Source organism: Epinephelus moara, chromosome 21 (assembly GCF_006386435.1).
Source record: "Epinephelus moara isolate mb chromosome 21, YSFRI_EMoa_1.0, whole genome shotgun sequence".
Lineage (NCBI taxonomy): Eukaryota > Metazoa > Chordata > Actinopteri > Perciformes > Serranidae > Epinephelus > Epinephelus moara.
In genome coordinates this window covers 37,165,875-37,192,577 of record NC_065526.1, presented here as the reverse complement: position 1 = coordinate 37,192,577, position 26,703 = coordinate 37,165,875, and the positions used below count along the sequence as shown (strand labels likewise).

Genomic DNA, 26,703 nt, shown 5'->3' with positions numbered 1-26,703 from the left:
CCCCCTACTGGCCACACAGAGACTCAATACATAAAACCTCAAAGAGCAGCCTGGCATGTTTCACCCATTTATGGTTTTTAATCTGAAATGGTAGCAAATTCAGCTACAAGAGCAGCCTGGGGTTGATTTACACTTAATATTCAACGTGATATAGTACTAAGTGGGATACAGAATGTCATCTAGGCCAACTAAAAGTAACAAAATAAACCAACTATTTACTGTAAACACAATCTGCTTTATTATTTTTTGTTTTAAATAAACTGCAACACAGAGGGGACAGTGGGCACAGTGGATGGAGCAAAGGATGGAGATGGAGCTAAGATGAAAAACAACAACAAAAGCTAGTCATGTTAGATGTCATATTACACTTGAAAATTATGCTGCTTATTTTCTAAGTAAAATAGTACAATACAATACAATACAATACAATACAAATTTATTTATATAGCACATTTAAAAACAACAGCGTTGACCAAAGTGCTGTACATCAAATATAATATACAAAAGTCAATAAATAAAACACAAGAAAAGGAAACACAAAATAAGACAACAAAAGGCTGCCAACTCTCATACAGGGGCAGAGAAGGCCGACGAAAACAGGTGGGTTTTTAAACGAGATCTAAAAACAGGGAGGGTATCTGCCAGTCTAACCTGGAGGGGCAGCTCATTCCAGAGTTTGGGGGCCACAATTGCAAAGGCTCTGTCTCCCCTCTGCGCTAACCTTGTTCTTGGGACAGCAAGAAGTGATCTGGTTGCCGATCTCAATGACCGTGATGAAACACATTTTTTCAAAAGATCGGAAAGGTAGATGAAATAGTACAGCTATAGCTTGTAATAAGAAAACAATCTGCAAGTGGAACAACTGAAAATTGCTTGAGAAGTTTTGAAATAATATGCATTTGTCTAAAAACATGTCCCTTTTCATATGATTATCTCTTATATTAAAAAGTATTCATCTCAGAATGTTCTGCAGTACACTGAGCAATTACAAAGGCTGTTTTGTTGTTAACTTACCAGGTAGAGCTGAGGTTGCAGCAGACACAGAGGGGATAGTGGGCACAGTGGATGGGGCAGAGGATGGAGATGGACCTAAGATGAAAAACATGTCCCTTGTCATATGATTATATCTTATATTAGTATATCTTAATGAGATAATCTGACTAGAAATTAAATACATATGGTGACAGTTTTTCCCTCACCTGATTCATTAGCCTTGGCTGAGCCTGAGGAGGTGGACTGCCCCTGGGCTGAATCAGTGCCTCCTCCAAAATACTTTAACAGTGCTCCTGGGGAAGTTTCATTTAACATATAAGCATAATAGGGAGCTGATGTAAAAGGAATATGTTTACTCACATAAATTACTATGCTCTGTAGCAAACAACATATCTCAAACTGTAAGTTAACTAAGTTAATTCATTAATGCAAAAACATATTGCTAGCAAATGTCACCGCGTCTGTAATTAATGTTAGTTGTTATTAAACATTTGCTATCAAACGTTATCAAAAACATTGTTTTGATGCCAAAAAGCGACCCAGAATATATACACCGAGAATCAATTTATTCAAAGTAACTTAGGCTATTAAACGTTAACTTGAATATTAAGTTATCTAACCTACCAGTTAGAAATTTCTCTAGTTTTGAACTAACGTTAGCTAGCTAATTTGCTATTATAGGCTAACGTAGTTGGAACAATATATCAACAATAATTAGGGACTTTCCTAATCTGAATAAACTTTTCAAAATCTCCTTGACACCAAACGTTACATTACCAAGACATGCAAACATGGCTTTATCTTGTCGTTTTTTTTCTCCTCTTCCTCTTTCTTCCTTTTTCTTTTTTCTGCCCCTGAAGGGTATGTCCTTTATTGCGACATTATTAGGCCTTTTACCTGCTCCTAGCTCCTTGGATGCGTAGTGCGCACTGCACGGCTGGTTGCACACCTTAATAGCGGAGCTCTGACATTTAGAGCAGGAAGGCAGTAGGAAACTACAGTCTTAACATAATATTATCTTTTTGTACAACAACGTACATTTGATAATATATGAATCATCATCACTTACACATGGAAAAAAAATAATTAATTTTTTCTTTTTTCTTTTTTAAGTTAATTGCTCTTGGGGGCCCCCTAGTGGTCACGGGGCTCTAAGCAGGTGCTTAGTTCGCTTATGCCTTGGGCTGGCTCTGGTAGCATGCTTTGTGCTAACATAGCTGCTGTTAGATGCTAATGAAAGTCTGTAGCTGTGCAGAGGCTTGTTCTTCTGCTCAGGGTATGTGTGTGCTGTGTACTACAGGGTTAGTTCCTGACTAGAGACTGTTGCTTCACAGCGGCACGTGTTTTTTAACTCGGCGCACACACTGGACACACCCCAGCTAGGGTCACGTGATATTTTTTAGTCTTTGTAGAATATATTTTTTGTACTTGTAATATGTTTGTTTATGAAACATGATGTATCAGAAAAATGTTATATATTCATCTGACAGGTATGTTCTGTATTTGCAAAACAAAATGCAATAGTTTATTTTAGTTTGTTAGTTAATCATACAGCATTTCTAAAACATGTTTTGTTTGTTTGTTTAGTTTTGGCGGAATATTTGTCGTCTGTGGGCTGTGTCAGTGTCTTTTCACACTGCAGCATCATCAGTCATACTTTTGTTTTTCCACTGCATGTGAAAATGTAAGTGTGGCGTGAGAGCGTGGGAAAGTGTCAATTACGTGAGTGTCACAGTCAATGAGGGTGGTGAGCGGTAGTTGACATCCCTGAACCACACTCTTTCCTTAACCTTCAACAAATAGATTTAATTGCCTAAATGTAACCAAACCTCAACCGTAGAAGTGGCATTTTTCTTTCAGGCCATACTGGATGGCACTGACTTATGTCACAGTGACAGACCTGATGAAAGAGTAACGATGAAGTTGATACAACAAAGCTAAGAGTCTACAGCTATGCGAGCGACTCTGTGAGGCTGTACCTGCTCACAGTAACTTGGCTAACATGCTGAGGTTTTGTAGGTGTGGTAAACTGAGGAATATCTAGTTTTTGCTCATATATGTTAATTTATTAAACCAAAGTATTGGACTATTTAAAACATTGCCCTGCTGGTGGTGCTAGAGGAAAAGTCAGGGCATAGTTGTTCACAAAATGTAATCTGGATTCAGAGTGATAGAGATTTTAAAATCCCACGTTTTAATAATACAGGATCAGTTAATCAATTTTTCTGTATCCTGTATTTTCTTTACTGTATATTGTACTTAAAGGCTTAATGTATAGCCCAGTGTCTACTACTAACTGCTACTAACTACAAATCAAGTGCAAAGTATTAATAAATGTATGTACATTTGACCAATTTAAAAGTTTTATTACATTTTGTTCCTTAAATCCACCCTGACTCCATCCTGGGATCAGGATAATCTTGATTTTTTTTTGGATTGCAGGTATCCCAATCCTTCTATGTAGTTTTGAACAACACAAACTGAAGGTTTGATCCAGATCTAATCTGATTTCAGAATTCCATTTTCTGGATTTGATCCTGTCTGATAACTGAAATCCAACCAGATTAAATCAGACTAAATCCTGTAATCCAATCTTGGTTTTGATCTGGATCAAACCTTAAGTATGTGTTGTTCAAAATATTTTAGTTAGATTGGGTGACCTTTGATCCAAAAAAATCCAGATTAGCCTGATCCCAGAGCAGAAGGCTGGATTCAGAGTGGATTTGAGGAACAAAATGTAATAAAACTTTCAAATTATTCAAATATACATATTACACATGTATTTATATTTTGCACTTTATTTGTTTAACAGTTACTTTGATAAAGTAGTTAAGTATACATTAGGCTAATTACTGAGCCTGTCATTATACTTAAGATCAACAAAAAAGGATGTTGTCCCCATAAAATAATCAAATAGCAGCAATATCAAACAAAAAATATTGAAGTTATAATCTGTTTGGTTTTCTTTAGCAGCACCTATGATAGTAAGAATGGTAGTAGTGGTAATTGCACCATGTTTGTCAGCAGGCTGCCTACAGTGTGATGTAGTTCTATGTAGAGCACTGATTACCGGAATTTGGTCATCTTTGTGTCTGGATCAGAGTGATACAATCCAATGTTGCTTTGAAAAATCAGCTCAGACGTAAAATGGATTAGTTGATCCTGGGCAGCAATACATGGGATTTCCAAATCAAGATCATTCTGATCCAGATTACGTTTTTTGAGCAGCTGGGCTCTGGGGATCACTTCAGTCAGTGGGCTTCTGCAGACTGACTTTATTTGCTGATGATGAGCTTACCTCTGTGTCTGCTTTTTGTCTTTCTGTTTCAGGGAAGTGTGAGGACAGCCTGGCCACTCCTCTCCCCTACAGCTCCTTCACCAGTTCATCAGTGTATGCCCGAGCATATGGAGCTGGTTACGCCAAACTCAATCGGAAACAAGGTATGCCTTTATAATGGGAGGTTATCTCACATAAATGTCCTCAGATACTGATGAGAAGAACAAAGCTTGCCAACCATGCAGTTACACTGCCTAAACTGACTGTACTTGCTTACTTGGGGGGCTGAAAACATCATAATCATGAAACATAATATTCATTTTGTTTCAAATGTTCTGATCCGTTTTTCTGCTCTTCTTTCTTTTCCCTTCCTCCAATCTTTCACCCTGTGTGCCCTACAACTCCCACAAAACTAGGTGCTGGAGGCTGGTCGCCCTTGGATACAGATCGTTACCAGTGGTTACAGGTGGACCTGGGTTCTAGGAAGCAGGTGGTTGCCATAGTGACACAGGGACGCTACAGTAGCTCTGATTGGACCAGCAAGTATCGCCTACTTTACAGCGACACACAGAAAAACTGGAGGCCGTATCTACAGGATGGAAACATCTGGGTAAGGAAGAATCTTATGTCTTGTTTTGTGATGTCATCTTATCTCATCCAAACATTCCTTTTAACCCTTTGAAAACATTTGATGTGTTATGTGTCAAAAATGGCACAAAGTTGTCATTTATATTACTGGAATTAGTGCAGCTTCGTCAAAACATCAGAATTAGCAAGGATCATCGCTGGAGACAAGTCGGGTAAAAGATTTGGATTGAAACAACTGAGATCAGTAAGCTGCTTAGCACTTATATAGAAACTCTTAATTAGACATTTACTTACTTAATCTTACAGTGTGGATTAATCTCAGCCTAAAGTTAAAGGCTGATTTCTATAATCTGAATTTGAGGTTTTTTTGTATTTTATTCTGATGCGTGCGGATGCACCTGCAGGTGTTTACTGGGAAAGGAACCACCACATGCCTACTCCATTGCAGAAAACCCCAATCAATGTGGGAAAAGTACCATATACAGTGCAGCTCTCAAACTATATACTAACCCATCTACAGTATATGGCTATGTACAATTTATATATTTTTGGTATTATTAGATTTTTATTGAGAACAAAGTTGGAGCAAGTCCTACAGCACATCATAATTACAAAGTTTTCTGTTTTTCCCCCCCTTTTTTTGAAAATTAAGTAATAAAGTGATCAAATAAAAATAAAACATTTGTTGTATGACCAATCATATATGCAGAGATAGTATTAGTGGTATAATAATAAAAATAAACTTATAAAGGATATTTCAACCCTTGACAAAACCATTATTTGTAAAAAATATTAGCCAGGGAGAAATAAACTAATTTAATAATGAAAATACATTTTAAGAAAAGAAAATACTGCTTGCAGTTTTATTCACAACCACTCAACAACACTGTGCCTCCTTGTGTTGAGAGAAATACACCTGCCATCACAAACCTAAGCTGAGTCCCCTAGAGTGTTTGCCTGTTTACCCCCACTGGGGTGGGTCACAACGCCTTCTTGATTTTAAGGGGTGTAAGATGTATGTATTAATTTCTTACATATATATATATATATACATATATTTAAATATAGCAAAGTGCTTTTCTAGTCGTTGCAACACTATTTGCATAACTTGTCACATTCACCCATTCACACATGCATTTATACACTGGTGGGTGGCTGAGGCTACTGTGCTAGGTGCCACCTGCTACTCAGTTTTTACACACTGATCGAACAGCCACTGGGAGTAATATGGGGTCCAGTATCTTGCCCAAGGATACTTTGACATGGGGACTGGAGGAGTCAGGGATTGACTGCCAACCTTCTGATTAGAAGATAACCCATTCTACCACCTGAGCCACAGCTGCCTTTGTTTATTATTATTTACAGGCGATATCAACTTTAAAAACATATCACAGGATGATATAAGGGCACAGTGACCTGAACACAGGCTATATTCACAGAGCCTTCACTCTCTGCTGAACAGCCTCATCCCACATTAGAAAAGAACACAGTTAACCAAAGAGCTAAAACAATTGCCAAGCGTCAGGTAGAAGAAAACACTGAATTTGTCTTAAAACCAGCCTATAAAAAATATAATATAATTATATATAATAATAATATAATATAATATAATATAATATAATATAATATAATATAATACGTTTTTAGAATATTAGGGAAACTAATCTCTAATGTAACATTCACAGGAAATAATCTGCTCAAAATTCATTTAAATTGCCCATTTTACACAAACTTCCTGTGGTTACTGTGTTCACTATTTGCATCAGATGTACAGTTTATCAGTTGTTCTGTACTCAATAGAACAAAGGTCCCTAAAGGAAAAAAAGGTTTGGGAACCACTGTGCTACAGTATACGCATCATTTGCTTAAAACTGTATAATTGGGACCAAGCTGTTTTCAGGTACAAAAGCATTCATTTTTGAAAGTTCCCTCAATGCTGCTTGAAATGTTTGAGTGTGCTACAGTGTAATTGCTTCAGTCTTTCTTGTCTCTCTTTCCTCATCTGTTCTTGACTGCACTGTAGTGAGCAACGGAGGGCAAGCTGTACCCAGCATGCCGTTTGGTGGTGTAACAGTTAATAAAGGTCCCCTCTCAATACACTACAGTGTGTTTAAATAACTCACTGTGTAGATAATAAATATGTCCCATAGATTTCAAGAGCTTGCACTCCACTCTGCACTTTCGCTACAGGCAAGTGTGAAGTCAATCAAATGAACTACCTACAAAATCAAAAGACAGACAGACAGACTCCTATTTTAGTTAGAATATGGTTGTCAGGACAGGGTTGCCCCTCCTGCCAGAATACTGCAGCATGTTTGTTTCTGTGTGTATCAGACATTTGAGGGGAACGTGAACAGTGAAGGTGCTGTTCGCCATGACCTGCAGCACGTCATCCTGGCTCGCTACATCCGCTTCATCCCAGTGGACTGGAGCAGGGAGGGACGCATCGGAGTGCGCCTGGAGCTCTATGGCTGCTCGTACTGTGAGTACAAGTGGACAAGACAGGGAAACCTGATTCTTCCAGCTATTCTGTTCTACAGTATGTTTCATCAGTAAAGGCGTGTGTGTGTGTGTGTGTGTGTGTGTGTGTGCTGGTTAAACTGCATCATTCATTACTACAGACGTGTGCCTTGGGATGATCACAATAAAAGGAGACTCTAAAAAATGCAGCTTATCTGGGTAGTAATGATGCTGCTCCTTGCGTCCGTCCACCTATACGTACATCTTTCCCATTCTCGTAATTGTAGTATCTCAAGAAGGGAGGGAATTTTCTCAAAATTGGCACAAATGTCCACTTGGACCCAGTGATGAAGTGGTTAGAGTTTGGTGATTCAAGGTCACTGTGACATCATGAACACATTTTTGGCCATAACTCAAGAATAAATACATTGCTATGACAAAATGTCTCCCAGATGTCTATTAGGATAAAACAATGAAGTGATGACATTGTATATCCCAAAGGTCAGCTTCACTGTGACATCATAATATTCTGCAAAAACACTTTTCTGGCCAATATTCAATGTGATATCTCAGGAACAGAAGGAGAGACATTTATTCAGATACTGAATTTGTGACTCTAATCTTGAAACTGTGCTGATTGTATAGATATTTTGTGCTGCCAAGGTTAAAAATGTATGTGAAGCATCCATGTGTTAGAATTTGTAGCTTCTTTGCAGCAACATCCATATTTGAGGCACTGTGTGCTGTGTGTGAACTGTAACTTGTCTGATGGAGGCATACATCTGCAAAGAGGCAATTCTAGTTTCTGTTTTCTGTTTTCTTGAAGATAAACACAGCCTGGCTTTTTTGAGCGTTGTCAGCTAGCTCCCATCCACAGTGTACATTAAACTATGTTATTGTCAGGACATCCTGCTGTGAATTACGGTGGGCGCATGCAGATGACCTGCACTGATGTTTAAGGAAATACTTACACTCTATGAAGCATGAACCTTTAGGGATAAAAGCAGAGGTACTATATCACATGATAAAGATGACAGTAGCTCAGTAGCTCAGTCCATAGGGACTTGGGTTGGGAACCGGAGGGTCGACGGTTCGAGTCCCCGTCCGGACCAAAAAATATGGAGCGTGGACTGGTGGCTGGAGAGGGGCCAGTTCACCTCCTGGGCACTGCCGAGGTGCCCTTGAGCAAGGCACCGAACCCCCCAACCGCTCGGGGCGCCTCACCAAGGGCAGCCCCCTCACTCTGACATCTCTCCACTTTGTGCATGTATAGGTCCTGTTTGTGCATGTGTGTGTCTTTCGGACCTGTGTGTAATTGACAAGCAAGAGTGAAAACATTGAATTTCTCCTCAGGGGGATTAATAAAGTAAATAAACTTTAAAACTTTAAACTTAAATATATTTAATGATGTAGCTGTCATCAGTGTCAATTATCATATCAAGAGATGCTTCTTCAGGATCTGTCTGATTCAGCTCAGTGGGTTACAATAACTGACTGATAAATCAAATTGTACATTTTCTTCGTGACGATTAATCAGAGCATTTCACTATGTAGGAAAAAAGTAAACTCCCTGAGATTTGTAAATTAGTAAAGGAAGATTAGTCATGGTGAGATAAGGCTGTCAGATTAAAAACTCACTGCATAAGAAGAGATGAACCAATAGCACTGCAAGTAAAGCATCAAGCAGGCGTTATGAATCATCAACATTTTGCATCATCACCAGTAAGTGTTGAGACACAACTTGTAAATTCATACATAAATTGGTTGGTTAATGTGGCATGCTCGTAGGCAGGGGTTGGTTTCAGACACAGCCTATGCACTAATAAGAATGATGAAGGTGCAGTTAGTAGCAACCTGACAGGTACAGCAAAGCTTGGAGAATAGTCAGGTGGATGTCAGTCAAACAGGTCTAAATAGAGGAGACGTCCAATAGAGGAGAATAAAATCTGTTTACGCTCAAGTCTACAGATTATCCAGACTAAGCAGGGCATTATAAAGGGCCTGGAATACAGATTTTTGAACAGTTAGCGTTCGAGCACCAATTTTGTGAGTATGGAGCCAACACTGATTTTTTAAATTATTTTGAATTAGTGGCAAATCAGGGCTTAAGTCATGTACTGTTAACTAGGCATAACGCAGCATGGTTCAAGATCTTCCTCAAACCTGAGGTTGACATCACCTAAGCTCTGAGGATGCTTTCAGATAATTTTAGAGGAACAGAAGAACAACAGAAATGCTCTACTTGGTTTGTGTGTGCTTCCTATTACTCAAAAGGAATCACAATAAGAAACATTCCACAGCTGAGACTGCACATTTTGACAAGTATAAGGCAGATAGTAACAAGCTACCTCCTACAGAGGATGCGTTGCAACAGCTTATTGATGGGGGAACTACATGTGCAAGCTCTAGTTTGGGGCCAGGCAAGTATTCCTCTGCAAAATGGCTACTACATGGATGATAAAGGCCAGCCAAGACCCACTACCCCTGATGTACTACCAGCTCCTCCGGCCATCACTGAAATGGTGAGATGCCACTGCACAGGAGATTGTTCAATATTAAGATGTTCCTGTAGGTCAAGAGACTTACGATGCACTGACTTTAGCTTTTACAGTAAACAATGTGAGAACGATGAGGACTCAAGATCTAAAAACCAGGATTAAGATGAAAGTGATACTGAAGATACAAAATGACATTTTAAATTTACAGGCAGCCACTAAAATTATAATTACCGCCATGTTGGTATGGTTGTATGCCTGCGCACATCAGTCAAGTTTCTTTGACAGTTTCCATCCATGTCTGTGAAAACATGGATGCTTCACACACAGTAGATGTATACAATCAGCACAGTTTCAAGATAAGAGTCACCAATTCAGTATCTGACCAAATATTTCCCCTTCTGTTGTGTTTAATAAGGAACATTATGATGTCACAGTGAAGTTGACCTTTGATCGTTTGGATATAAAATGTCATCACATGATCATTTTATCCTATTAGACATTTGCATGAAGTCTTATCATAATCAGTGTATTTATTTTTGTGAGGTCACACTGACTTTGACCTTTGACCTTCCACAACAAACACAGTGATGAATCAGTGTATTCATCACTTCATAATTCTATCCTATTAGACATTTGTGTGAAATGTTAGCATATGAAATCCTGAGTTATGGCCAAAAACATGTTTTATGAGATGAAAGTGACCTTGACTTTTGACCTCCGTCCAACAAATTCAATTAATGCATACTCAAGTACTTGTTTATGTGAATATCTTAATAATTAAAATGTGTGTTTAGCCACCAAAAGTAAACACCTGCATAGCTTGAAACCTGACATTAAAAAAAACAAAAAACGTTTTAACATTCACCATTTTTAAAATCCAAAATGGCCACCATAGAGAGTTTGAAAAAAAAATGGAAGCATTAGTTTTCATATTCCTAATGTTCTAGCGATTCAAAAATGAATAGTTTATCAACTACCCAAAATTTTTGAATGAAAATACATAAGGAACTGGACTAGAAGGAAATGTTCCTGTTGAATCTTTCAGTCAGTTTTCACCGCTTTGAGCAGTACAGACACAGGTGAATTCACAAAGAATTGGATTGTGGCTGCTGATAGTACCATGAATTGCACATCACTTGCAGTCGCTGTCTGCAGGCAGAACAGTGACAGAGAGCAAAAGAAAACTAAACTTTTCAGATAGTGAGCTACAGGTCTGGACCAATGAGATGCAGAGGCATTCCACAAAACGTCAGGCAAGATATTTTACCATGACACAGAGAAACCATATTTGTGATTTAACAACTGACAGTGCGCTTCAGTTGCTACCAACTACCTGAGAGTGTTAATCATTTCCCTGTATTGTGTGTGAACTTATCTTTGAGAATTTGACAGTTTTTGCAGAGAGGCTTATCTGCATATAAGGGGGACAATTTTGCACCAGATGTATGCATATTATATAATTTAAATATATGCATATAGCACAAGAGCACCAAGACACTATCTGCTTGGCAGCTCAGTAAAGGGTGCATTTCAGAATTACATGGTTTCTTTTTTTGCTTCCTATCTGTGCAGGTTTAGTGGCGGCAAAAGCCATGCAATCCTTTTGTGAATGTGTTTGACAATTTCATATACCTCTGCAGTGTTTACAACAGGATTAGAATCTATGTTTATGTCTGTGTGGTGGCAGCGGATGACAAGGGGTGAGGTTTGCTAACTTTACCTTTTATGTTTTTTTATAGGCCTCCGCGCTGGCAATAGCCGTGGCCGGAGGCATTATGTTTTTGGGTTGTCCATCCGTCTGTCCGTCCCATCCTTGTGATACGTGACATATCTTAAGAACGTCGTAAGGAAATTTCCTCAAATTTCGCACAAACGTCAACCTGGACTTAACAATGAACTAAGTAGATTTTGGTGTTCAGGGTCAAGGTTGTTGTGACCTTACATCTATCTTCCATCTGCAATATCTCATGAACATCTTGAGGGAATTTTTTTCCAAATTTGGCAAAAACGTCAACTTGGACCCAAGAAGTAACTTATTAGCATTTGGTGGTCAAAGGTCACTGTGACCTCACAAAAATGTTTTTTTTTTTTACTGTAACTCTAGAATTCATATATTGTTATGACAAAATTTCACACAAATGTCTTTTAGTATAAAATTAAGTGGTGACTTTTAATATCCAAAAGGTCAACGGTCAGCTTCGCTGTGACATCATAATGTTCTGCAAAAATACTCCTCTGGCTTTTACTCAATGTCATAACTCAGGTCAAAGGATAAGATCTACCCATCCATCCATCCATCCATCCATCCATCCATCCATCCATCCATCAACTGATTGGATTTCAGTGGTCAATGTAGGGTTGTCACGATACTAAAATTTCAAACTCGATATCAATACCCAGGAAAAGATTCAATACTCGATACCATTTTCGATACAGCAGCAAAAAATTAAGAGGCATGTAATTTTTTAAATAAAGATCAGAACAGTAACATCAATGATAACAACAAAAAATCCCCCCAAAATAAATAACAACCAGAAACAAGATCTGTCCATACAAATGTATTTATCTACAGCCCTGTTTATTTTCTGTGCTTCTGGTGAATTGGCACCATATTTTCGTTGCTGATCAAATAGAGTTGGTAGTTTAGGCTCAGGATGCTCCTGTTTCTACCTCACTATGTGATCAGAGAACCAGGGGTTACGGGAGAAACCAAACGTTTTTTCAGCTTCAATCTGTGACTTTACAGTTAACATAACTTTTCAGACACACATAATTGTGTTGTCCTGTTAAACTAACATTGTCTATTAATGTTACAGACGGGCATGACTGATAAAGTTTTCTGCTTAGCTCCCACATTAACGTTAGAAGTTATATTTTAGTTTGATGCTGGCGACACCAGCTGCTCAGCTGCTAGTGAGGGGAGGGGCTGTACCTGCCGTCTGCAGCGTGCTGTGTTCACTTCACTAAATATTTCCAAAGAGCGCTTTTTCCTTTATCATTTTTGACCAAAACTGGCTGCTCTGATCCTCCTGCAGCCGCGCTGGCCATATTACAGCAACAGAAATGTGTGCATGCATGCACAGCGACGACAACAAGCCGGGTTGCAGTGAGGGCTCTGTGCCTGCCAGACGCTGCCTGCACAGCACGTGTCCGTCAGACCCGTCGCGCGCACCCGACAGGCGCTGAAGTGGCGTGCACTGTTAGTATCGATACTTTTGTAAATTAGTATTGTATCCAGATACAGCGTTTGAGTATCGATACTTTTCAAAGTATCGATACTTTTGACAACCCTAGGTCAATGTGACCTTGCGTCTGTCTCATTCTCATGAATGTGATATCTCAAGAACACCTTAAGGGAATTTCTTTAAATTTGACACAAATGTCCAGTTGGACTGAAGAATAAACTGATAAGAATTTTGTTGTGGAGGGCCAAAGGTTAAGGTCAATGTGACCTCACAAAATGTGTTTTAGCCATAACCCAAGAATTCATACACTAATTATGACAAAACTTCACACAAATGTCTAACAGGATAAAATAATGAAGTGATAACATTTTATATCCAAAAGGTCAAAGGTCAGCTTCACTGTGACATAATGTTCTGCATGAAACACTTTAATGTCCATTATTTGACGTCATATCTCAGGAACAGAAGGGGAAATATTTTGGTCAATTACTAAATTGGTGACACAAATCTTGGGTGTTAACCTTGAAACTGTGCTGATTGTATTGATCTGTGTGTGAAGCATCCATGTTTTCACAGACTTGGATGTAAGCTGTAAGAGAAACTTGACTGGTGTGTGGAGGCATACAACATTTCTAGTTTTTCTTTTATGTTGTTTTTTGGTGTCAGTTAGTTTATTTGTGCTTTTTTTCCCCATGTGTTTTGTCTCCTTTACATCTTCTTGAGTTCTGATGTTATAGTTATAGCAAAAGACAAAATGTGGGGGCGTCGGTGGCTTAGTGGCAGAGCAGGCGCCCCATGTACAAGGCTGTTGCCGCAGCGGCCCGGGTTCGAGTCCAGCCTGTGGCCCTTTGCTGCATGTCACTCCCCCTCTCTCTCTCTCCCCCCTTCACACTCACCTGTCCTGTCAATTAAAGGCTAAAATGCCCAGGAAAAAAAAGGACAAAATATGGTGATATGTAAGCATGTAAATATTGTCCTTTTGTTGCTGTCACAGATAAAAATAGTTGTAAAAAAGAGAAACAACCTTAGAGAAGTGTGATCTTTTCAAACCACAAGCAGCCAGATCTGATGTGCAGGCTCATTAAAAACTAGGAAGGAAAACATACATGCACAAATAGGCTTTGGAGATTTGCTAATTGTGTTTAGAAAAGCACACAGTGACAGTAATCGTGGGTCTGTTTCAGGAAATGACTAAAGATATTCTTGCTGTGCCAGCTGTGTGTAAAGTGTGCAGAATTTTGAAGAGGTCTGAGTGTGGCCTCTGAGCAGGAGGAAACACAAGTGAACATAATTACTGAAAGCATGAAGGGTATCTCTGCAATCAGATTTGTTTTGAATTTATTTATTTCCCCTAGCCACTGTGTGCCCTGACAGTATCGTCAGCCTGTATTTGATTACAGGTCAAGTCAGATTTTATATGAATGAGACATGTGCAGAAAATACCTTTTTTACAGCAGATATTTTGATGTTTCACAACAGGAAAAGCCTTGCTGTTCTGCATGCTGGTTTATCGGAACATCTTACATTGACTTGCATCATATGTTTTTCCTGCTATGACAAGTCTAAATGTCTGCTGTTACAAAGTTCCATTGATTTAGAGATAATTGCAAGTACCAGATCAATTTGTGTTGAGTGCTGCAGATGCGGGGCAGGTACGTCATGTTTAGTTTGGTTTCAGTAACATGTCAACAGAAATCCAATATTGCCACAGCATAACTGAACACACCTACAGTGTAGTGTAGTTGAATTGATTGGGTTGCTATAGAAACTTTTCATTGTATCTTGATTGCAATTGCAAACATTTCAGCCACAGTGGAAGGCCTGATCTCTGTACAAGCTTTATGGAATGCCATCCAAAAGATAAAGGCTGATATGCTGACTCATTTTGACTCAAAGGTGGATCCCATTCATAACACTCAGAATTCAGTGTTAATGGAATGGTTTGGTTGGAGTCAGAGCTTTGGTGATGGTTAGGTGTAGCAGAGATAGCTTGCTGGGTTATGGGTAGGCTCAAGTTAAACATCACACAAGATGGCTGGTTGGGGTTAGGGATATGGTTGGGTTCAGGTTAAGGTAAGGGGAAACAGACTTTGACACAACAAATCTCCTCTCTCTATGGGTAGTTGAGTCAGCAGAGGGCCGCAGTGTCCTTGGCTTTGTGTCCCATTCAATTTTCAAAAACTCAAGGTGAAAACAAGATGACAACTTCATTGGTGTCAAGTTGGTATCAAATTTATTGCTTTTTTTTTTTTTTTTTTACTTAAAACACTTCTTTGTCCCTTATACTCCAAGTTACTTATAAAGAAGCTCTGATTAGCTCCTCTTTATGATTCCTTTTCTCTCTAAGAAAATTGGCGGTTCTGTGGTTTTAATTCCTCTCTGTTTTAATGTATCAGCGCCAGTGATAGCTGTGGCCAGAGGCCGCATGTTTTCAGGTTGTCTGTCCGTCTGTCCCATTCTTGTTGATGTGATATCTCAGGAATGCCTTGTGGGCATTTCTTCAAGTTTGGCACAAATATCCACTTGGACTCAGTGATGAACTGATTAGAGTTTGGTGGTCATATATAGGTCAAAGGTCATTTTGATCGTGTGTCTCATTCTTGAAAACACGATATCCCAAGAAGGCCTTGAGGGAATTTCCTAATATATGGCACAAATGTCCACTTGGACTGAAAAATGGACTATTTAGAATTTGGTGGTATAAGGTTAAAGGTCACTGTGACCATACAAAACATGTTTTTTCACTGTAACTAAAGAAGGTATCCACTCCAGACCTAGCAGCATCTTCTTAGTTTCAGTTTCACATGGCAGTAGGACAGTAAGCGTATCTCGCAGCCTTCCTGTTTACTGCCAGGGGCTGATACAGACTTTCAGTTCTACTATGAATAGAACTTTATTTATTTTATTTGTTTATTTAACAGGGACAGTGCACAGCTCTCAGCCATACCAGAGTTAGCTACTAGCTAATTTTCATCTGTAGTCCCTGAGCAGGGACAGAAAACATATAGTGTTAAGACAGAAATCTAACACTATAGTATAAAACAAGCACACATGAATACAAACAAATATAAAAACATTGTCACAGAGCAACATCTTCAGACAACAACAATAACAAAATTTCACACTATTAAGACACAACGGCAACAATAAAACCACAATGTTAAGACACGACAATAACAACAAGATTACGAACCAGTGAATTATGAGCCTGTGTTTGACAGTTTATGATTGATGGGTGCATGATTGGGTTGATTTTAGCCATGATTTTATCTTGGATTTAAAGCCAGTAAAGGTGCTACTCTCTCTGATCTCGCTTGGTACTGAGTTCCAGTAATTAGTGGCTCTGACAGAGAAGACTGATCTGCCAAACTCAGTATATCTGTGCTGTACTGCACAGTCACCTCTGCTGGTCGTCCTAGTTGTCCTCCTGTTGTCTGGACGTGTCCTAGTTGTCCTCCTGTTGTCTGGACGTGGTGATATGAACTCCTTTAATGGAGGAGCAGCCAAGTGTGTGTTTATCAGTGTGACCACAGCTGTCCATGGATGTACAATGCGGGAAGTATGTCCGAGCCTTAATGCATGAATTTCTAGTCATGTTTAGGGGTAGCACAAAATGTTTCTGAAGGCTGTGGTTGAGCCACTATGGTTAAGGTTGTCTTCGTGAAGATCTCCATCCACACTGAAACACCTGAATAGAAGGAAAATGGTTTAATCTTCTCTTTTTCATCCTGTTTGTCAGGTCTGTCATTGTTTTTCCTGTCCACAGTAACACACATAAAAACCTCTTCTAAGTGTGGATGGGGGTTCAAAATGGAAAGACACGTGTGTTTTCAAAGCTATCCAACATTGTGTGGATGTATTCTTATAGCCAGACCCTGATTTGGAATGTTTTTTCAGTGTGACTAAAGAATTCATGCACAGTTATGACAAAATTTCACACAAATGTCTAATAGGATAAGATGATGAAGTGATGACATTTTATATCCAAAAGGTCAAAGGTCAACCTTACTGTGACATCATAATGTTAGGTAAAAACACTTTTTTGGCCATTATTCAACATCATATCTCAGGAACAGAAGGAGAAACATTTTTTTCAGATAGTTCAGGGGGTAAGATGTGTGTGTGAAGCATCCTGGTTTTCACAGACATGAATGTAAACTGTAAGAGAGACTTGACTGGTTTGCAGAGGCATAAAGATAGAGTTGATTGTGTTATTTTTTCTTTTGCATTGTCGTCACATATGTTGCATCTTGTGTTTTGTTTCGTGTTCTTGTGAGAGTTTGTTTTGCACAGCCTGGAAGATGAGATGATCTCAAGGGGTTCAAAAAAGATATTTTTCTGAACTTTTTTGGAATTTTTTTTATTTTTTTTTGTCTTCCAGGGGCAGATGTGATCAGTTTTGATGGCCATGGCGTCATCTCTTACCGCTTCAGGAGTAAGAAGATAAAGATTGTGAAAGATGTCATCTCTCTAAAGTTTAGAACCACTGCTGGAGACGGGGTCCTGCTCCACGGGGAGGGACAGCAGGGAGACTACATTTCCCTGGAGCTCCGCAGGGCAAGACTGCAGCTCAGCATCAACTTAGGTAGCCTTCCATAATGTCTGTGTGGTCTTAAGAAAAACAAACGTGTTCTCCAGAGACAGCCTTTTCTCTGCTATTGAAATTCTAAGGACTGTATTATCTACTGCTGTCAGAAATAACATGATAAACATTTACAACCTGTTCCTGCGTGTGTGCTTTGCCCTCTTCTCTCCAGGCAGTAACCAGTACGGTTCCATTCAGGGTCACACCTCTGTGACCAGTGGGAGCTTACTGGATGATGACCACTGGCACTCAGTTGTTATAGAGCGTTACCGAAGAAATGTCAACTTTACTCTGGACCATCATACTCAGCAGTTCAGGACCAATGGAGAATTTGACCATCTGGACCTGGACTATGAGGTAAAGACTCCCTGTGGAGAGAACAACCTGCCTTAAAGGCTGGCCAAGTGTATACAAAATGGATAAGTGTATAGTTTCTAGTTTGGAAGTCTACTCATCAGTCTTTAATTATATCTGAAAATGTTATTGTGACTGATATTCACAGCAAGTTTACAGGAGTAGCTCCAGTAACAGCCGTCTGACCAGCGCAACATTCTGAAAGAACGCAAGAACAACATTTCTGCAAAGTCCTACTGCACCTGATAATACAATATAATATCGGTTTAATGTCACTAAGTCCATGTTTCTCTGCCCTGCTGTGTCCTCAGATCAGTTTCGGAGGGCTGCCTGTATCAGCAAAGCCAAGCTCAGGAGGCAGAGACAACTTTGTTGGCTGCATGGAGGGAATCACCTACAACGGAGACAACATCACTAACCTGGTCCGCAGGAAGAAGGTGGACACCTCCAGCTTTGTAAGACAACTTTCTCTGCTTCTGTGTGTGTGTGTGTGTGTGTGTGTGTGTGTGTGTGTTAAACAGACACATAATTTTTATTTATCTGTCTTTACAATAGAATACTACTTAAATGACTTTTTTTAGGCTTTATTTATTTATTTATTTATTTATTATATTTCAAAAAATGTAAATTTTGCATGGGCATCTGTTGAGGAAAATTTATAGTAACTTCTCAAGAGAAAAAAAACAATGTCACATTGCCATCTACTGGTAAAATAAATGTGCAACAAGTAGCCTGCCAGCCTGAATATTCTCCATGAGACACTAAGCCTCACACCTTGCTCACACTGGACGCAGAACCACCCAGATATGTCAGTTGTCGCAGAGCCACATCAGCAGTTGCCTGGTTGTTCACAGCAGAAGCACCTTTCGCCGCACAAGTCAGCAAGCAACGCCGCTCCTCTGCTCTGTTCTTATCACATACAGTACACTGTTTCTGTGTGTGTGTGTGTGTGTGTGTGTGTGTATTAGTGTATTTGCATCTCTTTCTCTCTCTCTCTCTCTCTCTCTCTCTCTCTCTCTCTCTCTCTCTCTGTGTTTTGACACAATTGACAAGTATGCCACCATGCCAGCAATAACCACGGCCATAAACATTGTGTTTGTGGTTTGTCCGTCCGTACATCCGTCCCATCCTTGTGAACACGATATCTCAAGAACACTTCAAGGGAATTTCTTCAAATTTGGCAAAAATATCCACTTTGACTCAGCAATGAACCGATTACATTTTGGTGGTCATGGGTCAAAGGTCAAGGTCACTTTGACCTTGTCTGTCTCATTCTTATGAACGTTATATCTCAAGAACGCCTTGAGGAAATGTCTTCAAATTTGGCACATACATTTACTTGGACTCAAGGATGAACTGATTAGATTTTGGTGGTCAATACTAGACAAGCTTGAAGGCTCTGGTAAAATAGTGCTCCTGAAGAAGTGTTAGTGTATAAAGGATAGGTCAAACCTGTTCTCTCCCTCTCTCTGTCTCCCACTGTAGCGTAACCTGACATTTTCATGTGCCGAGTCCAACTCCTTCTCTGTATTCTTCAACTCCACTTCCTTCCTGCGGTTGCCGGGTCAGAGTGACAGTGACACTTTGTCAGTCAGTCTGTCATTTAGGACATGGAACCCCAACGGCCTGCTAATGTTCACAGCACTGGCTGATGGCTGGGTGGAGGTGGGACTGACAGAGGGCAAGGTCACTGTCTACATGAATGTGACACAGAAAAAGAACACACGCATTGATATCTCATCAGGTGAGCTCAGTTTATTGGTCTTTGGAATTCAGAAACCCTCAGTTAGTTTGATCACTTTTAGCTCCATTTTTATTTTGCTGCTTTTCTCAGTTATTGTTGTTGTTGGCAGTTTTATATTGAAGTTTATAGCCTAAGATGTATTTTTTTTTATTGCAGGTTCAGGTCTGAATGATGGCCTGTGGCACAGTGTCCATCTGAATGCATTGGAGAACTATGCTATGCTGACAATTGATGGAGACGAGGCATCCACAGTCAGAACAGCCATCCCTGTCCAGATCCAGACTGGAGGAACCTACTACTTTGGAGGTGATTCCTCATAACGCTAACTAACCATCCAAAGGAACATGTATATTTCATGAAGAGGTGGCAGTGAAGGATTTTTGTATTTTCAAGCAATGAATCATGTTTCAAGTCAAAGTTTTTAAAGTGTGTTATCACACCAAGTAGGAGCAGGTAATTTATCCATTATACTCAATGTATGGCAGCTTGTTCCCCTTCGGATGTATAAAATGACTAAATTACGAACATCGAGTTAAAATGGTCACATCATGGTTTTTAGCCACTGGCAAGAGACTCGCCTCAGTGCTTTCAGTTGTCTCGCTCTCTCCTATGGCTCTCTCCCTCACACAGACACACAGATAAAGAAAGACTCACAAACATGATATGTCACACACACACACACACACTCCTCCTCCTATCCAGATCACTCTGTCTGGAGTAATAGCGTGTTAGCCGGCGAGGTGTGTTTGTTATCTGCAGGGCTCCAGAGTGTGCTCATTTACTAATGTTTTGCAACCATGGAGCTCCACTGCAACTTGCAAATATTATTGATATAAGACCTGGAGAGCTTTAGTTTATTTAAAAAAAACATTGTTAATGAGATAAACGATAGCGTGAGCTAAGGGAATGTGTGTCTTTGTACCTGTAAGGGTCCAGGCCGTGACTATTAAGTCACATTTTGTGACCATGGAGCTCCAGTGTAACTTGCAAAATACTTGATATATGAACTGTAGAGCTGTTAGTTTGTTCCCAGCTTACAGTGAATAAATCCTCATGTATAACAACGCTGCTTTGACCATAAGTTCACAGCAAAAACATCAACACTTCTTGCCCAAGATGAACTTGGAGCTTCAAAATAAAAGTTACAGGGGTTCCTCTTTGTTTTATTTAATTATAACAATGCCTTTTTTTAACTTTATTATACATTACTTTATTTAAAGGGGCAATAAGCGAAATTCATCATTTCTAGATTGAAGGAATTAAAAAATCACTATGTGAAGAACTAGAGGTGTAATTTCATCTGGAGTATAGCATGACCTCACACACCCTCTCTCTGTGTTGATCTCCAGCCCCTTGTTTACAAGCCGGTCCGGCTGCGCGTTCATGTGAATCCCCCCCTCGGAGCCCTTGGCCTTCCCTCCCCTATAAAAGGCTACAGACAGTGAGCAATGGCAGCGCGTATTTTCGAAGTGAAATGGCAGAGTCAAATGTCTGTTTTAATTAGTGTTACAGTAACGTTAGGCACATGTCGCTATGTCGATTCAATTAAATTTAATGTTACAATCGTAGCGTGGGTTAATGTCCGGAGCTTGAGTTATTAGTGGCTCGGTCCCAGCAATGGGTCAGGCGTTTCGGTTGTGTTAGGTGAGTAGCTCGGCAGCCCAGCTAACATTTGCAATTACCATTGTAAAATGTAGCCTGGCGGGCAGCCTGGCGGGCTGTGTTTAGCTATTCCCCTGCCTACATCAATGATGATGGTACCTGTAATAAATGTAATATATTTGCTGAGATGGAGGCGAGGCTCAGTGACTAGAAGAGCTGGTAGAAGCGCTTCATAGCTGTAAGTTAATCCAGTAGCCGTAGTAGCTCTAGTGCTAACTCCGGGAGCTAACGCTAACGTTCCTACTCTTCTACGCTAACGAGTAGGAACGTTAGCGTGGCAGCCAACTAGTGCTAACGCTAACAGGAAAGCAGGGAAATAGCTAAACACAGCAGAGACCGAGAGTGAGTGAAAGACATCACTAACTGCTAAACTAAGCCAAACTAAGTTGGCTGTTTAGGTTTTATTTCCTCGCCCCTGTGGCGAGTGAATCTGCCTGTAGTGAAACCGGGGCTAACCGGTGCTTCCTCCTAAGGCTCCACTTCACTCAGCTGCCAGCACAGCCAGTTAGCCTCCACTAGCTTCCCAGCTAGCCCTGGCTCTCCGTTTGGATCCAACCAGAGCACCGAGCCCTGGTTTGTTATTCAGGTTAATGTGGGAAGAAGCAGCGGGTTTATCGGGCAGATGAGTGAAGTGGAGCCTGCGGAAGAAACACCGGGACCGTCTGGATGTAATAGTCCGTGGAGATGCTGCGGTGCTCGGCTGCACAGACGAGGCGAGTGGGGTGGGGGGATGGAGAGCAGAGGTAGAGGGAGGTGTGGCTCATGACACTTTGTTTTGGTCTACAGGCAGTGCACAACAGCAAACCTAGCGGTGAAATGATTTCGCTTTTTGCCCCTTTAACTCTATTGTAATGCACTATTATTTTTAAGCTATATCACCTAGCCCTAACACCAAGGCAGAGTCCTGGATCAGGTCGGGTACCCTCGGGTATGTAGTGGGTGACCCGCAATAAAGGTGATTTGTGAATGGTGTTTTGTCTGCCAATATAATGGTAGGGAAAACACTGTGTGGTTCCAATCGTGGGTGTTGAATTGGAAATATATTAAAATGAAATGAGAATAATGATAATTTAATTTCATGTTTTATCGTTTTAATCCTCTGAATGCTGACCTTGTGTGTTGGCCCTATCTCTTGCACCACATGGAATATCAGAACAGCTTCAATCAGGTGTGTTACACAGGTAACACACCTGATTGGGACATTTTTGCGTAGATTTACTGTTCAATATTATGAGAGTAAGCAAAAATTATACATTTTAATAGTATTTCTTGACTTATCTTTGTTTTTAAATATGTTTTCTACGTTTTTCATGTATGAAACTGTCACTAAATGATCACTTTGCAGCCTAACCAAATTATTTGAAAAGTGCATGGTAATTATAGGATTTGCGGTTTTGGTTCAGGCTGTGGATTTTGTATTTGTGGGTCAGGTTGTGGAACCAATTGGTTATGTGCAGGTGCCGGGGCAGGTGCAGTATTGCGTGTCACGTTGCAAGTTTGGGAGCAAGTTTTGAAAATCTGGCTCATGCAGGACTCTGTACCAAGGTGTCTTCAACACTTTACAATGAAAACAATACAAACACAGTGTATAAACAAGCAGCATTGATAGTGTAAAATAAAACACACTAATCAAAAACTAACTAAAATATAGCATAAAATAAACCACAGTGGGGGCTCGGACTTTCTGAGGCTTGGGGGTGGAAGAAAGATGCAGCACAGACAAAGTGTTCAATGTCAAGAGCACAGAGTTCATTCTGTCACTATTTCTCCACTGGTTGTGATAATGACCTTTGACCTCCTCTGCTTGTCTCCAGGTAACTTCTTGCACACCAACACCCGATCACTTCAGCGCTCCTTTCAAGGCTGCATGCAGATGATCCACATAGACGACCATCTAGCTGACCTCAGGGCTGTGGAGCAGGGCCTCATTGGAACCTTTGAAAATGTCAGCCTGGATATGTGTGCCATTATAGACAGGTATGCAACCCAATCACAGTTATAAACTTAAGACTGACATAATAGAGAAAGCTCAGACTCAGGGGAAGTTCTGGTGCCTCACAGCAAATATCATGGGTTAGAAAATGGTCCCTGCTGTGTTCTGGCTGAGTTCACATGAGTTCCCTCCACTGTCCCTCTGTGTGTGTCCTGTCAGGTGTGTTCCTAATCACTGTGAGCACGGTGGGCGCTGTTCTCAGACGTGGGATACATTCAGCTGCAACTGTAGCAGCACTGGATACACTGGAGCTACCTGCCATACCTGTAAGTGTAGACAGACACACGTACCTGTACTTCTACTTTTGTTGACATAATGCATTCCCTGGCCCTTTACCCTAATCCTAACCTAAACCTAATTTTGACCTGAAACTCATAACCATGTCTGGCCTTTAAAAAATGAGGATTGGTCAAAATGTCCTCACTTTTCATAAATGTGCTCACTCTTTTGGTGTGTCTCCCATGTAGCGATGTATCAGCAGTCCTGTGAGGAGTATAAGCACCAGGGCAAGAGCTCAGGGAGCTACTGGATTGACCCAGATGGCAGTGGACCTATCACCCCCTTCAGAGTCAGCTGTGACATGACAGGTGAGATGTCACTGCAAGAACAGTTTAGGGTTAAACCATTTAAATTTCTCATGCCACTCTGGGAAGGACAGCAAAAGAAGAAGTTTCTCTTACAGTTTACATCCAGAAGATCTATACAATCATCACAGTTTTAAGGTGGACACCAGGGCTGCACGATTCTGGGAAAAATGTGAATCATGATTTTTTTGCTTAGAATTGAGATTACGGTTCTCTGGCATGATTTTTTTCCCACACAAGTTGAAATGTTTACTGCACCCATAAACTTTGACAAATGAAAAAAAAAAAAAAAATCAATTCAATCAGCTATAAAAGTACAGTACAGTATTTAAATGTAAACCACTTATTTATTACTTATCACTTTATTCATTTATAATTTATCTTAGTCTGGGCCGTTGTTGCTGTTTTAAATATTATATTATACTAACTTAATTGAATTCAACTCACCAATAGCCAGATGAAGCCTGTGACCATAACACTGCAGCCAGGTACAGTCATTGATTGAGATGGCCTTTACTATGTTTTGACCATTGTCTGTTGTTGTTGTTAGATGGGTATGGCGTTACATTGTACATTATCTCCGTTAAAGATGTCTGTGTTGTTGGGCAACGGGAACTTTCCTGTTTCTTGCCTTGCATGGCTTCATCATATTGCACTTTGTGGTGACGTTTAAGGTGATTGTAAAGATTTGTGGTGTTGCCTTGCGGTGCTGATATGACGGCAAAACAGGGCTTGCAACGGATTTCAGACTGATTTTCATCGTCTTGCTTAAATCCAAAATATTTCTGCACCACCGAATGCGAGCCTTTTTTCGGAACGAGGTCGCTTTGTGTGGTTGGCTGATTCTCGTCACTACCACCTGGGTTTTCATCAATGTTTAGTTTGTATTTAGTTGTCTTTATCACAACTTTCCTCCGTATCTGCACTCTTTAAACTTTTCTCTCGTACTCACTCGCTGCTGCAGCTAGCCTACTAGCAGTGTTGCCAGATCTTGGGAGAAACAAGCAACCAGGGCTATGGAAACAAGCCCAGCTAGCAAGCGTGGCTAATAAGCGGATCTGGCAACCCTGCCTACTAGTTTCGAAAGACTGCCGCCAGTTACCTCTTCTGGCTTCTACATGAAATCACGTGATGTGGAGCCGCTTTGTCATAGGGTGAAGGAGAATGCAACGCTAGAGCAGCACTTGGGGTGCTTGAGACAACTACTTTACAATGACAGCTACCAGAGTTTGTTTGCAATGCCGCTTGTGAAATAATGCTGGAAAATCGTTGTCATTTAGAAATTGGATCGCATGTAGGTGTGAATCAAGATCAGGATCTTCTTATGATTAACCGTGCGGACCTAGTGGACACCCAAGATTAGTGTCACCAATTCAATACCTGACCAAATATTTCCCCTTCTGTTCCTGAGACATGATATTGAGTAATGGCCAGAAAAGAGTTGCAGAACATTTTGATGTCACAGTGAAGTTGACCTTTGACCTTTTGGATATAAAATGTCATCACTTCATTATTTTATTCTATTAGACATTTGTGTGAAGTTTTGTCATAATTGGTGTATGGATTCTTGAGTTATAACCAAAAACATATTTTGTGAGGTCACACTGACCTTGACCTTTGACCTTCGACCACAAAATTCTAATCAGTTTATTCTTCAGTTCAAATGAATGTTTGTGCCAAATCTGAAGAAATTCCCTCAAGCTGTTCTCGAGATGTTGTGTTCACGACAATGAGATGGATGCAAGGTCTCAGCAACCTTGACCTTTGACCCTTGACCACCAAAATTTAACCAGGTCATCCTTGAGTATAAGTGGACATTTGTGCCAAATTTGAAGAAATTCCCTTGAGGTGTTATTGAGATTCACAAGTATGGGTGACAGGCGACGTGAAAACGTTATGCCTCCAGTCACAGCTATTGCTGGCACTGAGGCATAAAAACAAACCTGAAAAGCTTTTGTAAATTGGTGCATTGGATTAAACCCTAATATTCCACTTACATTTAGAATAATAGCCGAGTCAGAATAAAAATGCCTGAGAAGGGTGGTGTAAACCTTTGATAACAATTCAATTGGAAAGTATTACAATAACCACATAAATGCTTAATCTGTGGTTTCTCTCTGGTAAAAGATATTTCTTCTACACATGTTTGCCCCATGAAGGGGTGACATCAGGTGACAGAGCTGGTGCATGAGTCGTACACATAATGCCAGCAGCTGTTTTTATAGACTTCCTCTGCTGATTTTGACAGAGATTTGCTCTTAATTCCTTTGTTAATGCAACTTCTTATGTGAGCGCTCTGATTAATGATTTTATGCTTTGATTTTGAAACAGTAGCCTTATGTTATGTTGTTGCTACTGGCTGAATTGCAGTGTCATCAGACATAAAAATCATATATGGCTACCACTATCAGTAGCCTGCATATTAGACATATAGGAAACATCAGAAAATTGTAGGCGTGCACGATAACTATCGGGCCGAACAGGAAATTATTACATCATTCCAATAAGTCTGATATCATGACGAATAGCCCCGTTAACATATATAATTTTGTCAGCACGGCAGTGCCCCGCTCCCACTATGAGACCTGAATGGCCTGCAGTGAATGCTGCGTTCAAATAACGTCGGCATAATCAGAAAAACTCTTTCTGACTGGGAAAATTCAAGAATACCCCCTCATGTCGGAAAACAACTCGTTAACTCGGTCATAATTTCACACAGACGCGCACTCTCTCTCTCTCTCTCTCTCTCTCTCTCTCTCTCTCTCTCACACACACACACA

The 26,703-nt window shown here is 40.2% G+C and overlaps 1 protein-coding gene across 1 annotated transcript in view; it reads left to right on the top strand.

Moving 5' to 3' along the window:
• cntnap2b (contactin associated protein 2b) overlaps positions 1–26,703 on the top strand; it is a 63,044-nt gene that overhangs the window by 16,273 nt on the left and 20,068 nt on the right. The window contains exons 2-12 of the mRNA XM_050074771.1: positions 4,324–4,434; positions 4,687–4,880; positions 7,193–7,340; positions 17,383–17,586; positions 17,759–17,943; positions 18,252–18,395; positions 19,426–19,684; positions 19,841–19,990; positions 23,161–23,323; positions 23,499–23,605; positions 23,807–23,926. Of these exons, the coding sequence (XP_049930728.1) occupies positions 4,324–4,434; positions 4,687–4,880; positions 7,193–7,340; positions 17,383–17,586; positions 17,759–17,943; positions 18,252–18,395; positions 19,426–19,684; positions 19,841–19,990; positions 23,161–23,323; positions 23,499–23,605; positions 23,807–23,926 (1,785 nt within the window). The remainder of the gene's footprint in view (positions 1–4,323; positions 4,435–4,686; positions 4,881–7,192; positions 7,341–17,382; positions 17,587–17,758; positions 17,944–18,251; positions 18,396–19,425; positions 19,685–19,840; positions 19,991–23,160; positions 23,324–23,498; positions 23,606–23,806; positions 23,927–26,703) is intronic.